General features: G+C 48.5%; 1 protein-coding gene across 2 annotated transcripts in view; it reads right to left on the minus strand.

The window, feature by feature from the left end:
• Positions 1-8550, minus strand: part of LOC131189855 (H-2 class I histocompatibility antigen, Q9 alpha chain-like) — a 49813-nt gene extending 41263 nt beyond the window's left edge. For both annotated transcript variants that reach the window (XM_058166403.1, XM_058166404.1), the window contains exon 1: positions 8396-8550. In XM_058166403.1, coding sequence (XP_058022386.1) covers positions 8396-8459 — 64 coding nt within the window. In that variant the 5' untranslated portion in view covers positions 8460-8550. The remainder of the gene's footprint in view (positions 1-8395) is intronic.
• Between the last annotated feature and the right edge of the window lie 14322 nt (positions 8551-22872).

Here is a 22872-nt window from a genome sequence, read left to right on the forward strand (position 1 = left end):
AATTCTGACTTCACTGAGAGCCAACCTGGATGGTTAATAGCTGCAGATTTGAGGAGGGATTTCATAAAACGGGGGAGGGGAAGGGAGAGGGGGGGACCCGGAGGAGACCGGAGGCCATGGGATCCTTAGGGGAAAAAGCAAAGGGTGGGTCAGGGAAGGGAGCAGCAATGGAGCATCCCAAATCTTCCTCCTGTTCTCCCCTCCCCCATGGCTGGAAAATGCCCCCTCCCCTCCCAGAGTTCAGCCATCTGAGCAGGAATCGGCTTTGAACCCAGGACTCAGAGGGGCTCCCCCTCATTGCACAGAAAACGTCACTCTGATTATCCCAAGATTGCTTCATTTCATCAACCCAGTTAGGGCCCTGAAACTCTCATTCATGGACGCTTTCCATTGGACCAGATTTCCTCTGAATCTCACCCTTCCCTTCCCACAGAAGCTGCTCTGAAATTTCTCCTCCTCTGGGGCTGATCCTGCACTTGGTCAGCCCAAAGAAAGGCAGAAATGCCCCTCGGCCACCTTGGGGGGTAGAGGGTGGGGGGATTACATGGTCAGGGAGTCTCAAGGTAAAGGCCTAAATCAGAGTTCCTCCGACTGAGCCATTTGGACTTCAATTCCCAGAATTCCCCTCACCCCAGAAACCCCTGGGGCCTCCCCACCCTGGACCCCCCTCCTGCCCCCATTGAGACTGCTTGGGAGTTCCTGCTGCCAATGCCCATGTGGGGAGGGGAGGGGAGGGGAGGGGGGCTCAGCTGGGGTCCTCTCCCTAAACTCATCCTCTGTGGGGAGGGTCCTGTCACCTTTAAAGCCCCTTTGGAGAACCAAAGATTAAAAATAGAAAATTATTTCCGTTTCCATCATGCAAAGTCCTGACTGAGGCCATCAAAGTTTTTCCAGCCTTTCTTGGAGGACAGGCTCAATTCACAAGACATGAAACTTTACTAACAATGAGAGAAAAATAAATCATTAAGTCATCATTTAGTTTTCATTGTCAAAATACAAACACGGAAGAGGCTCTAAGGCTGCCCAATGAACAGAAAAACAACCGCTTCTAAGCGGCTTAAAAGAATCAAAAGAAAATAAAATGAATAAAATACTGCTGGGAAATTGGTAAACCTGAAAAATCTCCTTTTTGGTGTCTATTCTGAAAGCTCTTCAGATCAGAAATTCTTTCACAGCACCAAAGATTTTGAAGATCATTTTCAGGATCGTTCATGGGACTTATTTGGACAAACCTCCAAAGCCCATGTTGTGACCCAGGTTCCTGGACCCAGACTCCTGGACTCGGATGATTCAGAAAATGAGGGAGAAGACCTGGCAAGCCCTGCTTCTCTTGAGCCCTCTCCCTCCCTGGCACCCACTCAGAGGGAGGGGCCGGCAAGCCTGATTCTCCCGGCCTTCTTCTGATTTGGCAACGCCCAAGAACAGTTTTGGAGGGACGCAAGATTACGAAGGCTTGATCGGCGCGCAGCAGCGGAAGAGTTGGGACAAAGCCAAGTCATAATTGTCATGCAGTGACATCTGCAGAGACTATAAATAGGAGGCGGGACTTCCTGGTTTTTGTCTGGACAAACAATGAATTTGGCGCAAGCTAATTCATGGAGGGAAGAATATATTCGTGAGTAATTCTGGCCTTATCTATAATTTCCTCGTTATCTCCAGAAACTTGGCAGGCCCGTGGGTAGACGTGGCCAGGACATGTATCTATGTAAATAAAAGGAAAAAAGGAAGGCCTCTGACGGACTCTTTGCTGGGAGTATTGGGGAAGGAAACAGAACATTTTGTCCAAGACCTGACTAAAACATCTTCCACCAAAGATGGATCAGCAGCAGGTACAGCAGCAGTTAGAGCAGCTACGCGGCTAATCAACAGCTCCAGCAGCAAGTGGCTCACTTGGCAGGCCAACTTGCTGCCAGGAATGTGCCTGCAGCCCCCATCCTCCCACCTCCTCCTCCTCGCCGCAAGTGCCCGATAACCGTGCGGATAAGTTTTCTGGGCAGCCTGAGATGTTCCCGACCTTCTTGGGACAGTGCCAGCTCTACATGGCTATGAGGCCAGAGGATTTCCCAGATGACCGGGCTAAGGTGGCCTTCGTGATTAACCTTCTTTCCGGCTCGGCTGCTCGATGGGCCACGCCCTCTTGCTCCAGGACAGCCCCTGCTGGCGGACCAACAGCGTTTTGGCAGCACCTCGCACCATGTATGAGGACCCGTTCGAATGCTGACGGCAACCAGGCGCCTTAAGGAACTCCGTCAAGGAAACGCCTGCAGGAGTACATCGCCGAATTTCGTCTTTTGTGCCAGGACTCTGACTGGAATGATGCAGCGCTGGTGGGACGTTCAGGAGGGACTCTCAGAGGAATTGCAAGACGAGCTGGCCCGCGTGGGCGCCGCGGACCCTCGACAACTTGGTGCCCTTTGTCTCCGCCTCGATGCCCGTCTGCAACGGGCGACCGTCCCGTCGCACCCCGGGACCCTCCGTCGACATCTGCACCCCACTTCCTGCACCACCAGCACCCAGGGTCGCCCACGTTTTGTAACCGCTGCGGAAGAGCCCATGGAGTTGGGGCGGCCAGACCTCGCCTAACAGCCCAGGAGGCGGAACCGGGCGCCAAGGGGATTGTGCCTGTACTGTGGGGAGCCCGCCACTTCGCCGCTTCTTGCCCCAGAAAGCGAAGTGGGGCACGACGCCGGTCCCCGAATCACAGCGTGACCAATCGAAGCGGAGCAGGCCCGACTCGGGAAACCCTAGGTCGGGCACGTACTAAGCCCCCACTGGACGCTATGGAAGTAGACTCTGGGCCCCTCGGCATCTGATTCTGGACACACGGATATGGTTGGGGAACCAGTCGGACGGGCTCCAGGCGCATGCGCTGGTGGACTCAGGGCCACAACAAACTTTATGGACCAGGCCTTTGTGACCCAGTTTGCGGTCCCGTGGTTCCGTGGACCCTCCGATGCGGGTAGAGACAATTGATGGACGAGAACTGGTGTCCGGCCCCATTAAATTCACCACCCAGCCTTTGCGCCTGGCTATTGGGGACCATGAGGAGGTGGTCCAGTTTTATGTCACGGCGGACCTTCATATTCCCTTGGTCCTTGGGTTGGCCTGGCGGACCCACGATCCTCAGGTGGCCTGGTCGCGAACGCCATCTCTTTCCCGAGTCTGCAGTGCGTCGATCACATCCGCCACACCTGTGCCGGCCAGAACGTCCCCACCGCTGCCATCACCTTGCCTCCTGAGCTGACGGACTTCGCCGACGTGTTCAGCGAGAAGGGGGCGGACCGACTACCCCCGCATCGGCCCTACGATTGCCCCGTGGACCTTCTGCCCAATGCACCACTGCCTGTGGGACGCCTGTATTCCATGTCGGAGCCCGAGTTGGCCGCCCTCAGGGACTTCCTGGACAAAAACCTGGCCCGAGGGTTCATCCGGCCTTCAAAGTCCCCTCCCTGGGCCCCGGTCCTCTTTGTGAAGAAGAAGACAGGGGACTTGCGCCTATGCTGTGAGTACCGCCGGCTAAACGCCAATACGGTGCGGAATCGCTACCCCCTGCCGCTCATCGCGGAGCTACTGGAAAGGTTGCGGGAGGCCACGATCTTCACCAAGCTCGATCTCCGGGGCCTACAACCTGGTGCGGATGCGAAGGAGACGAATGGAAGACGGCATTCGCACCGATACGGACACTAAGAATACACTGTCATGCCATTTGGGTTGACCAATGCTCCCGCCGTTTTTCAGCACTTCATGAACGACGTGTTCCGAGACATGTTGGATCGGTTCGTGGTTATCTACCTCGACGACATCCTGATTTACTCGGTCCAGGAAAGCCACCTTCGACACGTCAGTCTGGTTCTGCAACGCTTGGAGCAACAACTCAATGCGAAACTGGAGAAATGCGTCTTCTTCCGGACTTCCATAGAATTCCTCGGGCATATCATCTCGCCCGAGGGCATAGCCATGGACCCATGTAGTAGAAGCTTTGTGTAGCTGGGAAGCCCTCGTCGGGTGAAGGATGTTCAGCGCCTACTGGGCTTCGCCAACTACTACCGGACCTTCATCCCGGGCTTCGCCACACTGACAGCTCCACTTACCCAGCTCCTCAGGAAGAAGGTTGCATTCCGGTGGGGTCCCCCGCAGCAAGAAGCATTCACAGCCCTCAAGAAAGCCTTCACACGGAACCCGTCCTGAGGCATCCCGACCCGCCCCGGCCTTTTGTGGTGGAAACGGACGCGTCCAATGTGGCTCTGGGAGCGGTGCTGCTACAGGCTCCGACGAATGGCGGCACACTTTTTCCCTGCGCTTACTACTCCCGGAAACTCAACCCTTCCGGGCGCAACTACACTATCTGGGAAAAAGAGGTGCTGGCTATCAAGGCTGCATTCGGGGGTTGGCGTCACCATCTGGAGGGCCCGACATCAGGTGGAGGTCGAGCGGACCATCGGAATCTCGAGCACCTAACCACGACTCGGAAGTTGAACCAGCGGCAGATCCGGTGGTCGTTGTTTTTTGCCCGGTTCAACTTCCGCGTGACCTACATTCCCAGCGGTCACAACCGGAGGGCGGATGCCCTGTCCCGCAAGCCAGAGTACCTCTGCGCCAAGGACCCCCTTCCTCCACGGACAGTGCTGCCGGCAGAAGCCTTGGCCGCAGCACGGGAGCCAGTGGACTTGCGGGCCCAGGTGCGAGAGGCGCAGCGCCAGGACGCCTGGTCGCAGCAAAGGAGAGCGGAGGTGGGCCCCGTCTCCTTGGACCTTGGAGGAGGACTTACTCAAGTTTGGGCGATTATATGTGCCCACAGGACCACTCCGAGCCCTCGTCATGACCCAGTGCCACGACAACCCTGCAGCAGGACATTTTGGGTTCTTCAAGACCCTCCACCTGGTGACACGGACCTTTTGGTGGCCCAGTGCGGCATGATATACATGCCTCACGTGACATCCTGCGTACCGTGCCGGCAAGCCAAGACCGCCACGGGGCCCCTCCCGGCTCCTCCAGCCCTTGCCGACACCCGACAGACCCTGGGGCGATCTCTATGGATTTCCTGACAGACCTGCCGCCGTCCTCTGGGTTCACCACGGTGCTGGTGGTGGTGGACATGCTCACCAAGATGGCACACTTCATCCCATGCCGCGGACTGCCCACAGCCGCAAAACGCCCGCCTCTTTCTGCAGCACATCTTCCGCCTCCATGGTCTACCGGACAGGGTGGTTTCGGACCATGGAGTTCAGTTCACAGCCCGCTTCTGGAAGAGCCTGATGGCCGCGTTGGAGGTGCAGGTATGTCTGTCGTCATCGCACCATCCGGAGACCGACGGGGGTACAGAGAAGGTCATCGGTATACTGGAACAGTATCTCCGTTGCTTCATCAACCAGCAACAGGACAACTGGGCCGACTACCTGTCCCTGGCGGAGTTTGCTTTTAACAACTCTCAGCACACCTCTACTCAGATGACCCCGTTCTTTGCCAATGTGGGTACCATCCGCGCTCTTCCTCTGGCACCACCGACTCTCCTGTTCCCGAACGCAGACCTTCCTGACGGAATTGCATGCGGTCCAACAGTTGGTACGCCAGCAGCTGAATCGGGCAAAGGAGGACTACAAACGGTCCGCCGACCGCTCCCGACGGGCAACGCCCCGCTGGCAGTTGGAGACCGGTGTGGCTCTCCACCAAACACCTCCCGTCCGACCGCCCGGTAAAGAAGTTGGACCACCGATTCATCGCCCGTTCCTGTCGAGGCAGTCATCAACCCGGTAGCCTACCGACTGACCCTGCCACGATCCATGCGGATCCACCCTGCTTTTCACCGGTCCCTTCTGGTTCCTGAGGCCACACCGAGTCCCCTTCGGTGCCCAACAGCACCGTCACTGTCGCCGAGGACGGATCGGAGGAATACGAAGTCCACAGCGCACGAGACTCTCGCTGGCTAAAGGGTCGTTTCCAATATTTGATCGCGTGGAAGGGATACGGGACTGACTTCTCCTGGGTAGATGCCTCCGACGCTCATGCCCCTGACCTGGTGCAGGCCTTCCATGCGCAGAACCCAGCCCGACCGCATCCCGATCGTCAGCCCGGGGAAGGGCCCTGCGGTGAGGGATAGTGTTGTGACCCAGGTTCCTGGACCCAGACTCCTGGACTCGGATGATTCAGAAAATGAGGGAGAAGACCTGGCAAGCCCTGCTTCTCTTGAGCCCTCTCCCTCCCTGGCACCCACTCAGAGGGAGGGGCCGGCAAGGCCTGATTCTCCCGGCTTCCTTCTGATTTGGCAACGCCCAAGAACAGTTTTGGAGGGACGCAAGGTTACGAAGGCTTGATCGGCGTGCGCAGCAGCGGAAGAGTTGGGACAAAGCCAAGTCATAATTGTCATGCAGTGACATCTGCAGAGACTATAAATAGGAGGCGGGACTTCCTGGTTTTTTGTCTCGGACAAAACAATGAATTTGGCGCAAGCTAATTCATGGAGGGAAGAATATATTCGTGAGTAATTCTGGCCTTATCTATAATTTCCTCGTTATCTCCAGAAACTTGGCAGGCCCGTGGGTAGACGTGGCCAGGACATGTATCTATGTAAATAAAAGGAAAAAAAAGGAAGGCCTCTGACGGACTCTTTGCTGGGAGTATTGGGGGAAGGGAAACAGAACAGCCCAGAGAAATAAATACAGGTAGTCCTCGACTTATGACCATAAATGAGTCCACATTTTTTGTTGCTAAGTGAGACATTTGTGAAATGAGTTTTGCCCCATTTTACAACTTTTCCTGCCACAGTTGTTAAATGAATCATAGCAGTTGTTAAATTAATAACCCGGTTGTTAAGTGAATCTGGCTTCTCCATTAACTTTGCTTGTCAGAACGTTGCAAAAGGGGGTCACGGGATATGGGGACATTGCAACCGTCATAAATACGAACCAGTTGCCAAGCATCCAAATCTCGGTCACGTGACCATGAAGACGCTAAGATGGTCGTAAGTGTGAAAAATGGTCATACGTCACTTTTTTCAATGACATTGCAACTTTGAACGGTCACTAAATGAACTGTTCTAAGTCCAGGACTACCTGTAGTCCTACTGCCCATTCCCTCCAGTATGGTCTCCCAGTCCTTCCCAGTCCAAGGCAAAGGCCTGGGCCTCCTTCTTCCTGCTCCTCCCCACAATCCCAGGGGCTTCTCAGAGGTTTTGGGGAGAGGGAGCCCCAGATCCACTTCCTGCTCTGGGGAGATTTCAGAATCCAAAGGGATCAGAGCTTTTCTCTAACGGAAGGAGGGGGGATCGGACTCTCCGTGATCCAGAACCCGCTTCCTTCCCTTGTGGGGCTGAGCAATGAGGAAGTCTGAAGTCTGCCTGAGAGGAGAAAGGTGTGAATGTAACACAGGTTGGGCATCCTCATAATCCTAAATCCTCCTCAGGTCAGGAACAGCCAGCCGGTCAGTTTGGGCCTTTCTGTGTCCAAGGAAGCTGTTAATTTCAAGGCCACCTTGAAGGTTCTTCTCTCCTTCTGCCTCCAACACAGCCTATTTAACGGTTAAGATCCTGACAGCTTTTTTAATGCCTTTTGAAAAGCTGCTCCATTCATAGGTAGTTTCTCAGAGCAAAGAACTGGGAACAGCCCAAGGCCCCTTCCTGATTACTAAGGAATAATAGTACATTTTAAATAGCTTGGATTCTGCAAACTGACCCATGCTGAGGGCTCCTGAAATGGAAGGAGGAGGATTTGGGGTGGTAAAATCCCTGCCTGTCCTAGAGAAAAGCTCTGGGGATCTTGGGGGTTTAGGATGGAGGAGAAAATGAGCATCCTAAAGGCGGATCCTTAGAAACCTTATTCAAGGAGTGTTTCTCTCCAGACTCTTCTCCTGCTGCATTCACAGGGCAGCCTTAACCCGACGCTTCAATGGCACCAGCCTCAGCGTCGGCCAATACACCGAACCGATTCCAGAAAGAAACCAGGTCCTCCCAGCACCAGAAGCCACCAAAAGCCACCAACCCCCCCCCCCCAAAAGGCAGGAGAGGCGACCCAGACGGAGGGGTTGGGCGAAGGCAGCCAGGAGGTTCGTGAATTGCTCTGATCCCAAGCAAACGCCACTTTCCCACAACCTCCACTTTGAAATTGGGAAAGAACTGCGCTCCGGGGCGCCCAGGTAGACTGGACTGAGATCTGGAGGGTCCGCCCTTCTCCTGCTCCCAGGGGGCCTCTCCTGGGGGGAGGGGATAGACAGCAGAGCCCCACCCACGCATTGGGGTCACTTCTGAGAGTGGCCAGAGGGGGAGGGGAAGCGGACTAGAAAGAGGACCGAGTCAAGATTCTCTTTCTGGGAAGAAACTTTGGGGGAGGAGAGAGATTCCCTGGATGGATTCCTAACAGTAGAAAAAGGGACCGAAACCCCCGACGCCCCCAAAGGGACTCACCGAAGCAGCTCTCCCGCAGAATGACCGCCCCCAACACCAGAAGGTACAGCAAGCGCAGAGCCATCCTGGCCGCGATCCTCAGCCTGCGCTCAGGGCTTCTGAAGTCGCAGGCAGAGAAAGACGCTGGCCTGGCGATCAACAACGCAACAACCTAGAGCAAGCCGGCGATTGGGCAAGCTCAACCAGTAGAAAAAAATATATCTCTATGTCGTCATTGTTGCTAGGCAGATGTCCAGGCGCAACCGGCTAGACAGGCGGGGAAAGGAAAGCGAAAGTTCCATCAGGAAATCCCCTTCCAGGCATTCCGCCTCTTGGGGGAGGGGAAAAGAGGGGGGGGCGTTCTATAAGCCTGGGGGGGGGAGGGGGGCAGGCGAGGGGGAGGGGATCAGGTGGAGCTGCCAAAGAAGCCAAGGCAGTCCTGGGCTGCAGCAACAGAGAAATGATAATTCCAGATAAGTGTCTTCCAGCACTTGAGGGATGCAATGGGTGGATAAAGAGATCCAGCCTAGAAGTCAGGAGACATTTTCTAACAGTGAGAACAATTACTCAGTGGAATAGCTTACTTTACATCCTGGAATTGTGAGTGCTCCATCACTGGAAGTTTTTTTTTTCTTCCAAAAATAGACTGGATGATATTAGATCTCCTGCCTGGATCTGAGGGTTGGACTAGGAGACCTCTGAGGTCCTTTCTAGTCCTATGATTCTGTGATTTAGGTCAAACACCCCAAATGATTTTCGCTCTGGATAAAAATGCTCAAAAGGCTTATTTGTGGCATCTTCAAGGCAAAGATATTTCTTTCTATGGGAAAATGTCAGAGGTCTCAAATACAGTATATAAATTCCCTCTTTCCTTTTCTTCTCTGGTGAAGCCATGAATCTTTAGGAAGCGTCAAACTCTTCCCTTTTCACATAATAAACTAAGATGGCTGCTCTCTCCTTTCCTGGTCTTCTGGAGACTCCATGAACTAAAATAATAAATCCCTCTTCCAATTGCAGTTGTTATTATGATTCCCAAATTCAGCTGATTTTACATTTCCTATGATCAACAAAATATGAGAAACATTCAACTGTCCTTTCAGGACTTGAATCATCTTTCCTCTGCAGTCACCTTTCCACTGAGCATGCACAGAGTGGAAATTATGCCCCATCTGTGGGGAAGAGGAGGGGATAGCTTGGTTGCTTAAAGATATAAAATATAGTGATAGATCGTTCTCCGTATGGGTTCGAATTTCCCGGCTGGGAGCTCCTCTCCAGCAGATTGGAGCGTTGCAAGTATTAGAAGGAATTGAGATCGAAGCGAGCTGCGTGAAAGCGAGGTTTCTTTATTTTCAGGAAGGCGAATCCAGCAAGCGCAAGGACAGCGTTCCTGGGTGAGCTGACAACCATATACAGTAAGTGTACATTTTTTATACTCTTTCCCTTTACATTTCTTTGTTTTGGGAGTACTTGATGGGATTTCCCTTTGTGTGTGTGCTTGCTAAGTTTTCTGTGTTTTGTCTTTCTGATTATGTTAATGTGGTGGGTTTCGTGTTCGGGCGTGCGTTCCGGCTTTCTAACGATTTGATTTCCTTAAGTGTTCTCCTTCCGTTAGTTGTTTTCCATATGCTTTGACTGAAGTTAATCTATTCAGGCTTGTGATTGAATCTTGTCCTGATCTATTCCTTATTTGGTCGGCTATGTCTGTGTGACCTGATTATTTTCTTTCCTGTATTTCTAAGTATTGTCTTTTAAATAGCCTTGAGGTTTGTGGGTTTTTCCCTGGCAAGATTTAATTCTAAGTCAGTGTTTTTTATTATGATGCATCCTGGCTTGGTTTCCTTTTGCTCAACACTGCCTAGGTGAAGTTCCCTTCCTACAATCCATCATTTTATTTATTTATTTATTTATTTTTTTAATCTAGGTATTCCTCCTTTTCCCCTGTGCTCATTTGGTTGCTATCTGAGTATACCTGATATTCCTTGTCAATTTGTATCATCATAAGGGCTGCTTGATGTTTCCCTGTCTCTGGTCTAGAGGAGTTTGGTTTGCAACTCCTTAAGCAGCTAAGGCATAGGGGAATACAGTAACAGAGACAGCACATGAAAGCTCCTAGTACACAGATAATGATTATGCCTGTCAGGACAATTTTTAGCCAAGAGAATTCTGGCAGCCAGGAGAAGAGCCACGAGAGGTCAAAGGCTGGCTGGTTGTGGCCAATATCTTGGGTCAGCTCTTTTAGGTGGTTAATGTCTTTATTTACGCTTTCTGCGTTTTCTTCTAATTCAAAGCAGCAAAGCCCTCTGAATTCTTTGCAGCCATGATTGTGCTTTAACAGCAGAAAATCAATCGCCGCCCAATTCTCAAGGGTTGCCTCTCTGACTTGTCTTAGTTCTCTATTTAGGGCATCTAGGGCATGGGAGGTCGAATTTAGGCCTTTCACTAGGGTACATGCCAAGCTGTTCAAGTTTCTTGAATTTCGGGCTGCCAGTCCTGGCACTCCCACTAGCGATACAGCCAATGAAACATATTCTGCTTTTGTGAGTAGGGACACATGTGAATCACAATCTGGGTCTAGGGTGTGAAATGCTCTCCTGTGTCGTCTCTGTATGGATGACAGTAACATGGTTAGCTTTCCTAGAGTACAAGGCCCTCCTGTTGAATTTGCTGGTAGGTATGAATAGGCTTGTAATCCACACAGTATAAACCAACCATGAGGTAGCCTTAGATAGCTATAAGAAAATGGAACAAGTTCCGTGTGATTGCATCTTAGTTCTCTATTATTTAGGTTGATGCAATTTCCATTGCCCTTCTCGCTACATCCAAAAACCTCAAAGCACCAGGAGGAGGTGGAGACAGCAGCTATATGAAGAGTGTACATGTCTAGTTCTTTTGTTGAGGAGACATTTCCCCAATCATAAATGGTTGAATATGTCATTGTGATAGGAATGTGTCTGAGCTTAGTGTCATTGAGTATAGCTTGAGGTCTAATTGCTACTCCCATTAGGCATGTTTTTAAGATATCTTTCACTGAGTTACCCCCTGATAGGCAAAATTCTGTGGTGTTGAGTATCTCTCTTGCTAGGTATTCCCAGATGTTTCCCTTTTCTGGGATGAGGTTTGGTTCAAGGAATGCTGTTATCTGGGTTACAGTTAGCAATATACAATATAGGTTACATATAGTGTTAATAACTGGTTTTTTCCCTCCCATTATATAGTTAAATCCTCCCCCCTCCCCTCTCTTTTTTTTTTTTTTTTCCTTTTTCTTTTTTCTTTTCCCTCTAAATATTACAAACTTGGATTAAAAGAAAGACAAACAAACGACAACAATATATATAAGAAGAAAGGTGATGGTGGAGACAGTCCGGGTTATATAGTTTTTCTTCTTCTTCTTATTCAGTGGTGTTGTTAAAAAATGTTTCCAAAGTCCATTCTTTTGTCTCTGGATGTTTCTTCAATTTAATCGGTGGGATAGCTGGGCTGTTGTCCACAACTGCAGGTTTGGCGTGTGTCCAATGTATCCAGCAGTCCCTTTCTGCAACCCGGATGGCAGTCTGGGTTGTTAGTAGAATTTGATACGGTCCTGTCCACTTGGGTTGCAGTGGTGAGTTTCGCGTGAAGAACTTTATCCACACCCAGTCACCTGGCTCAAAGGGATGTAGATTGTCCTCCAGAGGTAGCGTCTGGGTCAGGGCGCTCTGTGTCCACAGGACCTGTAATCTCTTATGCAGGGCTGAAAGATATGAAGAGAGAACTATGTCCCCCCTATCTAAGCTGAGGGACTGGGGATCGAGGCCCTGCAGGATATCAGGTGGGCGTCCAAAAAGGATTTCAAAAGGGGATATTCCTATATCCTTTCTAGGTCTAGTTCTAATGTAAAATAAGGCGATTGGTAAGACTTGTGGCCATGAGAGGTGTGTCTCTTGGCAGAGCTTACCTAATAAGGTTTTTACCTCTCTGTTTGCTCTCTCTGTTCCACCTGATGAGGATGGGGAGTAGGGGCAATGCAGGTTCTGGGTAATGCCAAGTGCTTGGTATATATAGGTGAGAACTTGGGCTATGAAATATTTGCCCCTATCCATATCTAGTACACTTGGTACCCCAAATCTGGGTACAATGTCTTTAATGAGGTGTTTGGCAGTTTCCAAGGCTGTAGCATGGCGACAAGGGAAAGCCTCTACCCAGTGTGTTAGTTGGTCTCTACATATGAGGGCATATTGGTATCCATTTGCTTTAGGCAATTGAATATAGTCCATTTGAACCCGTTCAAAGGGTCTTTGTGCCCATGGTCTGCCCCCCTCATGGATGCTTTTTCTGGAGGTACTGTTATTAGCCTGACATGTTTTACAGGTGCTAGTCACTCTGGTTGCCTCTGTATAAATTCCAGGAGCATGCCATACCCTTCTAGCAGCATCCACTATTGCTTGGGTCCCACAATGGCCTTTTGAGTGTAGCCTCTGGCAAATTAGGCGTATGAGGCGACGTGGGGCTATGGGTCTGCCATCTGGGACTCTCCAAAATCCATTAGAAAATGTTGCACCTAATTTTCCTTCCCACATTTGGGCTTCTCCTTCTTCAAGGAAGTCCTTATATGGGATTTCTGGGTTGGCTCTTATTGCTGGAGCAATAGTGACTTGTGGGAGAGGTTTGGTGGCTACCCATTTGGCTATTGCATCAGCGTATTTGTTTCCTTTTGTAATCAAAGAGTCATCCGTTTGATGGGCTTTACAATGAATGACTGCTATTTCCCCTGGTAATTGAATGGCTTGTAATAGTTTGGAGACCAGAGCTGCATGTACGATTTGTTGACCAGCTGATGAGGAAACCCCGTTGTTTCCATAGTGCTCCTGTGGCATGGCAAACACCAAATGCATATCTTGAATCAGTATATATGTTAACAGACTGATTTTCTGCTGCTTCACAAGCTTTGGTTAGTGCAATTAGTTCTGCTGCCTGAGCGCTATGTGAGGGGGTTAGTGGCTCAGCCCAAATGATTTCATGGAGAGAGACTACTGCTGCTCCTGCAACCCTTCTGTCCTCGTGCATATAAGAGGAGCCATCTGTAAATAATTCAAGGTCTGGATTTTCTAGAGGGTTGTCAGTTAAGTCTGCCGTAGCTCTGCATCCTGTATTAGGTGGAGGCAATCATGGAGGTTATTATCCGATTGTTCTGTGGGTAATAGGGTAGCAGGGTTTAGGGTGCTACACCGTTCAAATGTGATGTGGTCAGATGTGAACAATTCCGCCTCAGACACGCTAGACGCTGCTGTGTGAAGGCTTGCGTTTGCGATTTTAGGAGAATAGCAAACACTTCGTGGGGTACTTTTAGAGTCAGCGGTCGTCCGAGGACTAGGTCCTTGGATCGTTTACTATTTCTACTGTGCCGCTACTGCCCTCAAGCAGGGGAGTGTTCCCCGGGCTACCGGATCTAACTTTACTGAATAGTATGCCACGGGTCGCTGAGCTAGACCACAGCTCTGTGTTAGAACTCCCGATGCAATGCCTAGTTTTTCGTGTATGAAGAGGGTAAATGGTTTTTTGTAATCAGGCAAACCCAATACCGGGGCTGAAGCTAGTGTTTTTTTAATCCTCTCGATATGCTGGTCTAAAGATTTTGTCCATTCTATAGGATCTGGCATGTTTTTAGTCGTTAAGTGTATCAGGGGTTTTGCTAGTTCCCCAAACGACGGGATCCAGGGGCGACAAAATCCCAGGACCCTAGAGTGCTCTTACTTGTCGCTTCATGCTGGGGTTTTTCATGGCCAATATGGTTTCTATGCGGCTGGGAGCTAGTTTCCGTATCCCCGGCGCAATTATGTAGCCCAAATAAGTTACTTCTTGTTTCAAATATTGCAGTTTGGTGGGGGAAGCTTTATGTCCCTTCTCCGCTAAGGCATTCAATAGATACAAAGTATCACGTTTACATGCCTGCTCACTTTCTGATGCTAGCAACAAATCATCTACATATTGGATTAATATAGATTTTTCTGGTAAGTCTATGGAAGAGAGATCGTTCCTCAAAATTTGGGAGAAAAGGGTGGGAGACTCCGTGTAGCCTTGAGGCAAACGGGTCCAAGTATATTGCTGTTCCTCCCAAGTAAAGGCAAATAAGTATTGTGATGCTGAATCTACCGGAATGCTAAAAAAAGCAGAACAAAGATCCACCACGGTGAAGTGAGTGGCGGAAGCCGGTACTTCCGTAATTATTGTTGCGGGGTTCGGCACTATCGGGGCTCTAGGTATCACGTGACCGTTCACGGCCCTCAAATCGTGCACAAAACGATAAATGGGGTCCCCGTTCTCATCCACCTTTGATTTTTTTACGGGAAAAATTGGGGTATTGCATGGGGAGGTACATTTCCGCAAAACTCCCTGTTCCAGATAGGCTTTAATCAGTTTGCGATTGGTTCAATGGCCTCGCTTGGATCTTGTATTGTGGGATGCATGGAGGGCGCCCAGTTTTACTTTTATTGTCACCGGGTGGCCTTTTAAAAGTCCCACTTCAGTTGAATCCCAGCCCCAAAGTGAGGGGGCAAGTTGCTAAATCCGCATGTAGCGGGGTGGGTGGGTGGCTAGTAGAAAGTTTTCTTCCAAAAATAGACTGGATGATATTAGATCTCCTGCCTGGATCTGAGGGTTGGACTAGGAGACCTCTGAGGTCCTTTCTAGTCCTATGATTCTGTGATTTAGGTCAAACACCCCAAATGATTTTCGCTCTGGATAAAAATGCTCAAAAGGCTTATTTGTGGCATCTTCAAGGCAAAGATATTTCTTTCTATGGGAAAATGTCAGAGGTCTCAAATACAGTATATAAATTCCCTCTTTCCTTTTCTTCTCTGGTGAAGCCATGAATCTTTAGGAAGCGTCAAACTCTTCCCTTTTCACATAATAAACTAAGATGGCTGCTCTCTCCTTTCCTGGTCTTCTGGAGACTCCATGAACTAAAATAATAAATCCCTCTTCCAATTGCAGTTGTTATTATGATTCCCAAATTCAGCTGATTTTACATTTCCTATGATCAACAAAATATGAGAAACATTCAACTGTCCTTTCAGGACTTGAATCATCTTTCCTCTGCAGTCACCTTTCCACTGAGCATGCACAGAGTGGAAATTATGCCCCATCTGTGGGGAAGAGGAGGGGATAGCTTGGTTGCTTAAAGATATAAAATATAGTGATAGATCGTTCTCCGTATGGGTTCGAATTTCCCGGCTGGGAGCTCCTCTCCAGCAGATTGGAGCGTTGCCGAAGTATTAGAAGGAATTGAGATCGAAGCGAGCTGCGTGAAAGCGAGGTTTCTTTATTTTTCAGGAAGGCGAATCCAGCAAGCGCAAGGACAGCGTTCCTGGGTGAGCTGACAACCATATACAGTAAGTGTACATTTCTTATACTCTTTTTCCCTTTACATTTCTTTGTTTTGGGAGTACTTGATGGGATTTCCCTTTGTGTGTGTGCTTGCTAAGTTTTCTGTGTTTTGTCTTTCTGATTATGTTAATGTGGGTGGGTTTCGTGTTCGGGCGTGCGTTCCGGCTTTCTAACGATTTGATTTCCTTAAGTATTCTCCTTCCGTTAGTTGTTTTCCATATGCTTTGACTGAAGTTAATCTATTCAGGCTTGTGATTGAATCTTGTCCTGATCTATTCCTTTATTTGGTCGGCTATGTCTGTGTGACCTAATTATTTCCTTTCCTGTATTTCTTGGTATTGTCTTTAAATAGCCTTGAGGTTTGTGGGTTTTCCTGGCCAGATTTAATTCTGAGCCAGTGTCTTTGTTATTATGATGTGCCCTTGCTTGGCTTCTTTTGCTCAACACTGCCTGGGTGAAGTTCCTTCCTACAATCCTTCATTTTTTTTTTTATTTTTTTTAATCTTGGCATTCCTCCTCTCTCCTGTGCTCATTTGGTTGCTATCTGAGTATACCTGGTATTCTTGGTCAATTTGTATCATCATAAGGGCTGCTTGATGTTTCCTGTGTTTGGTCTAGATGAGTTTGGTTTGCAACTCCTTAAGCAGCTAAGGCATAGGGGAATACAGTAACAGAGACAGCACATGAAAGCTCCTAGTACACAGATAATGATTATGCCTGTCAGGACAATTTTTAGCCAAGAGAATTCTGGCAGCCAGGAGAAGAGCCACGAGAGGTCAAAGGCTGGCTGGTTGTGGCCAATATCTTGGGTCAGCTCTTTTAGGTGGTTAATGTCTTTATTTACGCTTTCATGCTTTCTTCTAATTCAAAGCAGCAAAGCCCTCTGAATTCTTGCAGCCATGATTGTGCTTTAATAGCAGAAAATCAATCGCTGCCCGATTCTCAAGGGTTGCCTCTCTGACTTGTCTTAGTTCTCTATTTAGGGCATCTAAGGCATGGGAGGTCGAATTTAGGCCTTTCACTAGGGTACATGCCAAGCTGTTCAAGTTTCTTGAATTTCTGACTGCCAGTCCTGGCACTCCCACTAGCGATACAGCCAATGAAACATATTCTGCTTTTGTGAGTAGGGACACATGTGAATCACAATCTGGGTCTAGGGTGTGAAATGCTCTCCTGTGTCGTCTCTGTATGGATGACAGTAACATGGTTAGCTTTCCTAGAGTACAAGGCCCTCCTGTTGAATTTGCTGGTAGGTATGAATAGGCTTGTAATCCACACAGTATAAACCAACCATGAGGTAGCCTTAGGTAGCTATAAGAAAATGGAACAAGTTCCGTGTGATTGCATCTTAGTTCTGTGTTATTTAGGTTGATGCAATTTCCACTGCCCTTCTCGCTACATCCAAAAACCTCAAAGCACCAGGAGGAGGTGGAGATGGCAGCTATATGAAGAGTGTACATGTCTAGTTCTTTTGTTGAGGAGACATTTCCCCAATCATAAATGGTTGAATATGTCATTGTGATAGGAATGTGTCTGAGCCTAGTGTCATTGAGTATAGCTTGAGGTCTAATTGCTACTCCCATTAGGCATGTTTTTAAGATATCTTTCACTGAGTTACCCCCTGATAGGCAAAATTCTGTGGTGTTGAGTATCTCTCTTGCTAGATATTCCCAGATGTTTCCTTTTCTGGGATGAGGTTTGGTTCAAGGAATGCTGTTATCTGGGTTACAGTTAGCAATATACAATATAGGTTACATATAGTGTTAATAACTGGTTTTCCTCCCATTATATAGTTAAATCCTCCCCTCCCTCTCTTTTTTTTTTCCTTTTCTTTTCTTTTCCTCTAAATATTACAAACTTGGATTAAAAGAAAACAAAAAAAGAACAACAATATATATAAGAAGAAAGGTGATGGTGGAGACAGTCCGGGTTATATAGTTTTTCTTCTTCTTCTTATTCAGTGGTGTTGTTAAAAAATGTTTCCAAAGTCCATTCTTTTGTCTCTGGATGTTTCTTCAATTTAATCGGTGGGATAGCTGGGCTGTTGTCCACAACTGCAGGTTTGGCGTGTGTCCAATGTATCCAGCAGTCCCTTTCTGCAACCCGGATGGCAGTCTGGGTTGTTAGTAGAATCTGATACGGTCCTGTCCACTTGGGTTGCAGTGGTGAGTTTCGCGTGAAGAACTTTATCCACACCCAGTCACCTGGCTCAAAGGGATGTAGATTGTCCTCCAGAGGTAGCGTCTGGGTCAGGGCGCTCTGTGTCCACAGGACCTGTAATCTCTTATGCAGGGCTGAAAGATATGAAGAGAGAACTATGTCCCCCCTATCTAAGCTGAGGGACTGGGGATCGAGGCCCTGCAGGATATCAGGTGGGCGTCCAAAAAGGATTTCAAAAGGGGATATTCCTATATCCTTTCTAGGTCTAGTTCTAATGTAAAATAAGGCAATTGGTAAGACTTGTGGCCATGAGAGGTGTGTCTCTTGGCAGAGCTTACCTAATAAGGTTTTTACCTCTCTGTTTGCTCTCTCTGTTCCACCTGATGAGGATGGGGAGTAGGGGCAATGCAGGTTCTGGGTAATGCCAAGTGCTTGGTATATATAGGTGAGAACTTGGGCTATGAAATGTTTGCCCCTATCCATATCTAGTACACTTGGTACCCCAAATCTGGGTACAATGTCTTTAATGAGGTGTTTGGCAGTTTCCAAGGCTGTAGCATGGCGACAAGGGAAAGCCTCTACCCAGTGTGTTAGTTGGTCTCTACATATGAGGGCATATTGGTATCCATTTGCTTTAGGTAATTGAATATAGTCCATTTGAACCCGTTCAAAGGGTCTTTGTGCCCATGGTCTGCCCCCCTCATGGATGCTTTTTCTGGAGGTACTGTTATTAGCCTGACATGTTTTACAGGTGCTAGTCACTCTGGTTGCCTCTGTATAAATTCCAGGAGCATGCCATACCCTTCTAGCAGCATCCACTATTGCTTGGGTCCCACAATGGCCTTTTGAGTGTAGCCTCTGGCAAATTAGGCGTATGAGGCGACGTGGGGCTATGGGTCTACCATCTGGGACTCTCCAAAATCCATTAGAAAATGTTGCACCTAATTTTCCTTCCCACATTTGGGCTTCTCCTTCTTCAAGGAAGTCCTTATATGGGATTTCTGGGTTGGCTCTTATTGCTGGAGCAATAGTGACTTGTGGGAGAGGTTTGGTGGCTACCCATTTGGCTATTGCATCAGCGTATTTGTTTCCTTTTGTAATCAAAGAGTCATCCGTTTGATGGGCTTTACAATGAATGACTGCTATTTCCCCTGGTAATTGAATGGCTTGTAATAGTTTGGAGACCAGAGCTGCATGTACGATTTGTTGACCAGCTGATGTGAGGAAACCCCGTTGTTTCCATAGTGCTCCTGTGGCATGGCAAACACCAAATGCATATCTTGAATCAGTATATATGTTAACAGACTGATTTTCTGCTGCTTCACAAGCTTTGGTTAGTGCAATAAGTTCTGCTGCCTGAGCGCTATGTGAGGGGGTTAGTGGCTCAGCCCAAATGATTTCATGGAGAGAGACTACTGCTGCTCCTGCAACCCTCCTGTCCTCATGCATATAAGAGGAGCCATCTGTAAATAATTCAAGGTCTGGATTTTCTAGAGGGTTGTCAGTTAAGTCTGGGCGCGGTAGCTCTGCATCCTGTATTAGGTGGAGGCAATCATGGAGGTTATTATCCGATTGTTCTGTGGGTAATAGGGTAGCAGGGTTTAGGGTGCTACACCGTTCAAATGTGATGTGGTCAGATGTGAACAATTCCGCCTCGTATTACGCTAGACGCTGCTGTGTGAAGGCTTGCGTTTGCGATTTTAGGAGAATAGCAAACACTTCGTGGGGTACTTTTAGAGTCAGCGGCCGTCCGAGGACTAGGTCCTTGGATCGTTTTACCATTTCTACTGTGGCCGCTACTGCCCTCAAGCAGGGGAGTGTTCCCCGGGCTACCGGGTCTAACTTTACTGAATAGTATGCCACGGGTCGCTGAGCTAGACCACAGCTCTGTGTTAGAACTCCCGATGCAATGCCTAGTTTTTCGTGTATGAAGAGGGTAAATGGTTTTTTGTAATCAGGCAAACCCAATACCGGGGCTGAAGCTAGTGTTTTTTTAATCCTCTCGATATGCTGGTCTAAAGATTTTGTCCATTCTATAGGATCTGGCATGTTTTTAGTCGTTAAGTGTATCAGGGGTTTTGCTAGTTCCCCAAACGACGGGATCCAGGGGCGACAAAATCCCAGGACCCTAAGTGCTCTTACTTGTCGTTTCGTGCTGGGGTTTTTCATGGCCAATATGGTTTCTATGCGGCTGGGAGCTAGTTTCCGTATCGCCGGCGCAATTATGTAGCCCAAATAAGTTACTTCTTGTTTCAAATATTGCAGTTTGGTGGGGGAGGCTTTATGTCCCTTCTCCGCTAAGGCATTCAATAGATGTAAAGTATCACGTTTACATGCCTGCTCACTTTCTGATGCTAGCAACAAATCATCTACATATTGGATTAATATAGATTTTTCTGGTAAGTCTATGGAAGAGAGATCGTTCCTTCAAAATTTGGGAGAAAAGGGTGGAGACTCCGTGTAGCCTTGAGGCAAACGGGTCCAAGTATATTGCTGTTCCTCCCAAGTAAAGGCAAATAAGTATTGTGATGCTGAATCTACCGGAATGCTAAAAAGCAGAACAAAGATCCACCACGGTGAAGTGAGTGGCGGAAGCCGTACTTCCGTAATTATTGTTGCGGGTTCGCACTATCGGGGCTCTAGGTATCACGTGACTGTTGATGGCCCTCAAATCGTGCACAAAACGATAAATGGGGTTCCCATTCTCATCCACCTTTGATTTTTACGGGAAAAATTGGGGTATTACATGGGAGGTACATTTCAAAACTCCTGTTCCAGATAGGCTTTAATCAGTTTGCGTATTGGTTCAATGGCCTCCGCTTGGATCTTGTATTGTGGGATGCATGGAGGGCGTCCAGTTTTTACTTTTATTGTCACCGGGGTGGCCCCTTTTAAAAGTCCCACTTCAGTTGAATCCCAGCCCCAAAGTGAGGTGGGGAAAGTTGCTAAATCCGCACGTAGCGGGGGTGGGTGGGTGGCTAGTAGGAAAGTTTTCTTTCCGGGGATGTCTAGGGTGAGACCCCTTTTCCCACATTTTATGGTTGCTCCCAATTTACATAGGAGGTCTCTTCCTAAAAGGGAGACTGGAGATTGAGGGCAGATGGTGAAGCCATGTTTTAACGAAAAGGAACCTAATTCAACTGTTAAATCTTTGGTAAATTCTACGGGATGCCTTCCCCCCCCACTCCTACTATATTATCTTGACCACCTTTCTTTATTGAGTCTTTGTGGGGTGGATTGATAATTAGTGAGGCAGTCGCCCCTGTGTCCACTAGGCAGTTATATTCTTTTCCCTCTATGAGAAGGGAGATCATAGGCTCTTCGGGACCGTCCCTTAAGGGAATTGAGCCCTTGGAGCGTGGCCATGAACTCATTCTCTTCTTTCTCTAGTCATTGAGTATCTGGGTCCCTTTCCAGTTCCCAGTCCGGGTTTCTTGGACCATTGCGGTCATTTAGGTGGGCTGGATTATATCGTGGAAGTGGGGCTGTTGGTGGTTCCGATGATAATTGTTTCTCCGTTCGGAGGGATAATGAAAATCATTTTCTCCCGAAGGTTTTGGTGGTGCTATACCGGGAACGGTTTTGGGTCTGATTACAGTGCCCCTTATATGTCCCTTCCTCCGCATCTGAAACAATGTCGGCATTGTTGTGCTGGGACTCAATTGCGCACCGCCTGCACCGAGCCCTTCTATCGCCCCATTGCTGTTGCGGTGGCCTTGTGCTGTCACGCAGAGCCGCAAATATTTGTAATTCCTCATGTCTTTCTGACTTCCTTTTTTTCTCTTTGTCTTTTTCCTTATCTAACTCCCTCCTTTCTTTTCCTCCTCCTTTAGTTTGTCCGCTGGTCATAAGCGAAGTTGGCAATTCTCAACTCCGATATCTCTAAAGAGGACCAGTTAGACACTATTTTGTGGAAATGTTCTTTTATATCACGGGCAGATTGGTCAACGAAGGCTGAGGCTAATATCCTCTGGTCCTTCTGGCAGCTGAGATCGAGGTGGGCATAAGTTGTGGCTGCCTCAGAGAGTCGGACCCAAAAGGCGTCTGGGTTCTCCTGCTCTCTTTGGGTTATTCTCTGGAATTCTGACCAATTTAAGGGTTTTTTCCCAATTTCTTCCAGGGCTTCCAATAGGTTTTCCTTTGCCCTGGTGTATGTAGCCCAGTGGTTGTCATCATTATAGTCCCAGTCAGGGCGCTGTAATGGCCAGACTACCCGGGCCTGGGCTACCTGGCCCGGGGCGGCTATAACTGGCTGTTTGGCAATCTCATCAGTTTTCTCAAATAATTTTAATAACTCATCTTTTGTTAAGAAGACATGCAACAGCTGGTTCATGTCTCCCCATGATGGATTATGGCTCTCTATTATGGCCTTGAGAGTCTGAATTACTGTAACGGGTCAGCCCTAAAAGATGGTGCCTCCTTTTCCAGATTACTAGGTCTGAGGCTGAAAATGGGGTGTGTGATAGGATGTATTCTAGCTGACCCCTCGGTCTCCCAGGCACAGGTTTACTTATTAGTGGGGCCATTATTTTGCTGTGTTTTCCTTCTCCCACTGGTTGGATTTGTATCCCTCAAAGGTTCCTTATTTTTGGACAGTTCAGCCCAGCAATACCAGTAGGGTATATGGCTAGGCTTTAATCGTGGTCTAAGTGCTATCAGGATTTTCATATCTAGAGTACCGCCATGAGGCCAAATTTGTTTCCCAGTGTCATCTTTTAGCAAAGTCCATTTATTACACAATTTCTCAATTTCTTTTCCGCATACCAGGTAAAACTGGCAGCCTCCGGGCACTCCAGGCCCCAGCAGGTTATCCAGGGATTTCCTCCACCCTCGAGCTACTGCTTCCCATGTTTCCCTCTCTGATGTGAGGTTTTATTTTTCACTTTGGCTTAGCCGGGTGGATCCTCCTACAGTTTTCAGAAAAAAAAGGTTCTGGGAAGGACTTCGACTCCCTTCTGTCGAAGTATGAGCACCTT

This window comes from Ahaetulla prasina, chromosome 2 (assembly GCF_028640845.1).
Source record: "Ahaetulla prasina isolate Xishuangbanna chromosome 2, ASM2864084v1, whole genome shotgun sequence".
Taxonomy (NCBI): Eukaryota; Metazoa; Chordata; class Lepidosauria; order Squamata; family Colubridae; genus Ahaetulla; species Ahaetulla prasina.